This window comes from Brachypodium distachyon, chromosome 4 (genome assembly GCF_000005505.3).
Source record: "Brachypodium distachyon strain Bd21 chromosome 4, Brachypodium_distachyon_v3.0, whole genome shotgun sequence".
Classification (NCBI taxonomy): domain Eukaryota; kingdom Viridiplantae; phylum Streptophyta; class Magnoliopsida; order Poales; family Poaceae; genus Brachypodium; species Brachypodium distachyon.
Window position 1 is genome coordinate 2909510 of NC_016134.3, and position 5871 is coordinate 2915380.

The following is a 5871-nucleotide window of genomic DNA, read 5'->3' on the forward strand; positions in this document are numbered from 1 at the left end:
CTGATGGGGGGAGCCGGGCCGGACCTTGGACAGGGTGCTGGCTCACCTCGCCGCCGGGAACCAACCGCGGCTAGAGTACGCGCCGGCGGGACGTCACCGCTTCCTCCTCGACAACGCATCCGGTGGCTCCTCCCCCGCCTCGGCTTCTTCCTCCTCGACGGCGGCACGAACGCCACCGTCTCTGGCCTCGTCAAAGACAAGCCCGGCTCCTCCCATGAACGTTGGGCACCGTTGCTGCCAGGTGGCCACCTCCGACTCGGGCCAAAGCACCCCCAAACGGCCTAAAAATGGGCCGCGTCCGTTCTTGCGGAAAAAAAAGAAACAAAAAAAACTCCCATTCGCTCTGACCAAACAAATGATCCCGTTCCGTCTCCCTAGTTCCTTCTAACCAAACGAGAAACACACCAAAATTCCTGTGTCCTTTACTCCTCTCGGCGTTCGGAGCTCGCCGGCGGAGCCTCGCTGTGTCGACCACCGCGAGGAGCTCCGCTAGGCGGGGGAGAAAGGTGCGTACAGTGAACCCCCAGAACTTCTGGAATATCTCCATCTTGCCGCCTCTTCTTCGCGCGTGTACGTTCTTTGGAATTGGATGCACGTAAGGTGTTCGACCCTTGTCCTGGTCCTGTACGCGCGGTGGTTGTTTGCTAATTGCCGCATGCCAGCAAGGGTTGCTGACGCTGTAGATCCAAGGGTCTCTGGCGCGATTGATTCCTAGAAAGCAAGTGCGAACTTAACTGATCTTGCCGACAGTGCTCTCTGAGACAAACTATGCAACTGCGACTGGATGCTGTTAAAAGAAACTGACAAACGTCTTTCCTGCTCCTTCTGGGAAATAGATACTCAGTCTCTGGACAGGGCTACATCCAATTCTGATATCAACTCCTTTCATGATCATCATGAATTTATGATCCTTATCATTTCATTTGTCGACGTAACTTTTCTGATTGGCGGGGTATTTTTAGTCTTCGGTGACTTTTCTTGTTGAGCTGTTTGTCATTTGTTTTTCCACATGAACCTGTTTTTCTCTACGTCTGATTTATTGCCCTTTCCTGTAACATCATTGGATATTTGAACATTTGAAGTATTATGTCACATCTTCAACTACATGGCACAGGATATCACACTAGTTGTTGTCACACCCCTTTTTTTTATTACTTTTGATAGAGATATTTGTCATTACAAAATGTAAAAGTTTGTTTTGTTTTGCATGTCCTCACTTACAAAAGAGAATTTATACATATTACAATATGCCTTTGCTTGTCTCCTAAAAATCACTAGGTCCATATTCAATATGAAAGCATGACAAGCTTTTTTAAAGGATATAAATCTGGATATAAATTAAAGTTTATATCGGGTGGACAAGTGCTTTACAGCAAAGCTCAAACAGATAATTGATTCCATTTTTCATGCTGTTAACAGCTAGGCATGCCCTGTGATGGAGAAAATATAGCATCAGCACACGATGTAGCAACAACCATATGTTCGATATTAGGCGACTTTCTTATTGAACTGGTTACTTCATATATGAACGTAAAATTCCATATGATCCTGTTTTTCTCTAACATATAATTCCATTGCGCTGTAACAATCATTGGAATATTTCAACATTTGAAATCATGTTCTATCTTTAATTGCATGTCACACAAGACAAAACATGGTCATTGTCACACGTTTTCTTCTGATAGTCATATTAGTCATCACAAAATTAATAACAAAGGACAATCTCCATCTTATTTAAGACTTGGAAGGGAAAGAATAGAATAATCGCCTCCACCTCCTTGCTCAACCATGAAAATCCAGAGGACACGGCAGCTCTTGATCCTCCATCTTCTCACTCTTATCCTCCTTTTCCTCACATCCAGCTCTCAACCTACCAACAATGGAACTGCCAACAGTGGTGATCTCTCGGTCCTCCTGTCATTCAAATCCTTCACCAGGGACCCTACGCACGCACTTTCCTCTTGGTCTTGGGACCATGCTGGCAACAGTACCAGCACTAAGGTGCCTGGTTTCTGCAAATGGAGGGGTGTGGCCTGCAGTGACCGCCGGCACCCCGGCCGTGTGACTGCCATACGCCTGCAGGGCTTTGGCCTGGCCGGCACAATCTTCCCGCAGCTCGGCAACCTGACCCATCTTCGTGTCCTCAATCTTTCAATGAACAACCTGGAAGGTGACATCCCAGGCAGCCTCAGTGGCTGTGCAGCACTTCGTGGCTTGGACCTGGGGGTGAACTATCTCTCTGGTTCCATGCCTTCTTCCATGGGTCTCCTATCAAAGCTCATATTTCTCAACGTCACTCATAACAATCTGACTGGTGATATTCCGATGTCATTCTCCAACCTAACAGCCCTCACAAAGCTTAGCTTGCAGAGCAACAATTTTCATGGCCAAATTTCTAGATGGTTGGGCAACCTGACATCATTGACACACTTAGACTTAACCAACAATGGTTTCAGTGGCCACATCTCTCCGGCTCTAGGTAAGATGGCTAATCTTATTCGATTTGAAATCGAGGATAACAAACTGGAAGGCCCTTTTCCTCCATCCATGTTCAATATTTCTTCCATCACAGTCTTCAGCATCGGCTTCAACCAGCTGTCAGGATCTCTGCCGCTTGATGTTGGCTTTAGGCTTCCCAAGCTAATTGTTTTTGCCGCACAGGTGAACCAATTTGAAGGATCAATACCAGCTTCCTTTTCAAATGTATCTGCACTTAAATATTTGCTTCTCCGCTCAAATAGTTATCATGGTCCCATTCCACGGGATATTGGCATCCAAGGTCGTTTGAGGTCATTTTCAGTAGGACACAATGTACTTCAAACCACAGAGTCTAGGGATTGGGATTTTCTTACATCATTAACTAATTGTAGCAACTTGGGAATACTAGACTTTGAACAAAACAACCTCGAAGGTGTTATGCCAGTTACTATTTCCAACCTATCAGCAGAGCTCCACTGGATTACACTAGGTAGGAACAAAATAGCTGGGACCATACCTGACGGCTTAGGCAAGTTTCAAAAGCTGACGAAGCTCATCCTGTCGGATAGCCTCTTCACAGGCACCTTGCCTCTGGATATTGGCCAGATTCCTAGCCTCCAGTATCTTGACCTATCCCATAGTCAATTTGATGGTCAGATTCCACAGTCGTTAGGTAACATCACACAGTTGAGCAACCTCTCTCTATCTAATAACTTTCTGGAAGGCACAATTCCAGCAAGCCTTGGTAATCTGACAAATCTTGGATCTCTGGATCTTTCTGGTAACTCCTTGAGTGGGGAAATCCCACGGGAAATACTTCGTATTCCCTCTCTGACCGTACTTCTCAACCTCTCTAACAACGCTCTAACTGGCTTCATTCCAACACAGATTGGGCACTTGAACAGCCTCGTCGCAATCGACATATCAATGAACAGGCTATCTGGTGAAATCCCAGATGCCCTCGGCAGTTGCGTCCTACTGAATTCCCTATACTTGCGAGCAAACCTTTTGCAAGGGAAAATCCCGAAAGCTTTTTCTTCTTTGAGAGGCCTTGGAAAGTTGGATCTTTCTAGCAACAACTTAGTAGGACCCGTACCAGAGTTCCTTGAGAGCTTCGAGCTTCTAACATATCTCAACCTCTCCTTCAATAACCTATCTGGCCCTGTGCCGAATACAGGTATCTTTCGCAATGCCACTATATCGTCGCTCGCAGGCAATGACATGCTGTGTGGAGGTCCTCCGTTCTTGCAACTCCCTTCATGCCCATCCATAGGTTCACACCAGGCTTCGCAGCATCAGCGTCGTCTCATTCTCTTTTGTACGGTTGGAACTTTGATCTTGTTCATGTGCTCCCTGACTGCATGCTACTTTATGAAGACAAGAACCAAAACAAATACTGTTTATCAGGAAACCGGAATTCACAATGAGAATTATGAGAGGATATCCTATGCCGAGATAGATTCAGCAACAAATTCATTCTCACCGGCAAATTTGATTGGCTCTGGAAGTTTTGGCAACGTGTACATTGGAACTCTAAATCTTGATGAGAGTTTATATACTGTAGCAGTCAAAGTTCTCAATCTTGGCAAACAGGGAGCTAATAGAAGTTTCTTGAGGGAGTGTGAAGTCCTAAGGAAGATCCGACACCGGAAACTTGTCAAGGTTATCACTGTGTGCAGCAGTTTTGACCATCATGGGGACGAGTTCAAGGCACTTGTCTTAGAATTTATCTGCAATGGAAATTTAGAGGAGTGGCTGCACCCAAACAAAAGGACTAACGGGATGACCTTCAGAAGGCTAAGTTTGATGGAAAGACTATGCATTGCTCTTGATGTTGCTGAGGCATTAGAATACCTTCACCATCAAATTGAGCCATCCATAGTTCACTGTGACATCAAACCATGCAACATCCTTCTAGATGATGACATTGTTGCCCATGTTACTGACTTTGGTCTAGCAAAGATAATGCATAGCGATGCATCCAAGCAAAGTGGCACTGGAACCGCAAGCAGTTCATGCGTGATTAAAGGCACAATTGGATACGTCGCACCAGGTCAGCAATGTTTCTTGAATTGGAGTCGAATTATATATTAATTGCTAATGCTTCTCAACAATTGTTCCAAATTGAATTGATGAGTGAGATTCCCGATTCCATGTCTACTCATTAATCATTGTGTATGTAGCCATCATTAACTTCCATCTGTATGTTTATCAGAGTATGGCTCGGGATCTGAAGCCTCCACAGCTGGTGACATATACAGCTATGGGGTGTTACTATTGGAAATGTTTACTGGAAGAAGGCCAACTGACAGTTTCATTAATGGTGCGACCAGTCTTGTTGACTATGTCAAAGTGGCCTACCCTGATAAGCTACTGGAAATACTGGATGCTACTGCAACCTACAGCGGAAACACGCAACATATCATGGATATATTCTTACATCCTATATTTAAGCTCGGTCTAGCTTGCTGTGAGGACTCTCCCAGGCACAGAATGAAGATGAATGTTGTAGTCAAGGAATTGAACTCCATAAGGAAGGCATGTGCGGCTCATCTACCTGTTCATGAGTTTCGGGGATCCGCCTAGTCGGGCAAAGAATGAAAGGTTACGATCATCTCTACGCTGCGTGTTGTCACCAATTCACCATGTTCCATTGTGATTACAGAGGCCTGTTCGTGGTGATTCTGAAGTCACCATTTTACTTCCATTTTCCATCCAGTATGTTTCGTCACCATCCGTGCTTCCTTTTTAGAGTATTCAAGAAAATCCATGTGCCATTGTATTGAAAGTATAAGTGATTCTCTTGTAATCATCAGAGAATAAGCTAGTTGGGCCACCATACTCCTAGCAATGTGCTGTTGTCACCCTGTGGCAATGTGCTACGAAAGCCAGTTTGTGGCAATTACATTTCACTCTCCATTTCCCACCCAATATGTTCTATCTTAGCATATGTAACAGAATTTTGTGCCGTTGTATTGAAAGCAGAGGCGATTTACTTGCAATCCTCAGATTTTCACCAAGACTGCATCCCGGCGCAAAGTGCAGAACCATTCGATGATATTGTCAAAGGCAAAAGTAAATACATTTTGTAGAATCCTCGTGTCCTTTGATGAGGGGAGGTATGCGACTATGGCTACCACTTCCATTCCATTCCATCTTTTTTTTTAAGTTCGTCCAAGGAAGCTTTATACTAGAAAAATTGAAAGTTTGTCCAAACAAAATTTGGAATTTTGCCCATGAAAATTTGTTGAAAGGTCATCCACAATTTTGAAACATCACTCTTCTTAAAAAAGTAAAAAATGAAAGTTTATTTCAGGTTCTGAAAATCTTCAGAAAAAACTGCAAGCTCATCTATAAAAACCCATCTGATCGAACACCTCTGCTGCCAAACAA

The 5871-nt window shown here is 44.4% G+C and overlaps 1 protein-coding gene across 1 annotated transcript; it reads left to right on the top strand.

Moving 5' to 3' along the window:
* Positions 1-513: 513 nt before the first annotated feature.
* Positions 514-5480, top strand: LOC100832509 (probable LRR receptor-like serine/threonine-protein kinase At3g47570). The gene is made up of 2 exons (XM_003579206.4): positions 514-4531; positions 4694-5480. The coding sequence occupies exons 1-2, from the start codon at positions 1789-1791 to the stop codon at positions 5062-5064; spliced, it is 3114 nt and encodes a 1037-aa protein (XP_003579254.1). The 5' UTR covers positions 514-1788; the 3' UTR covers positions 5065-5480.
* The last annotated feature ends 391 nt before the right edge of the window (positions 5481-5871 follow it).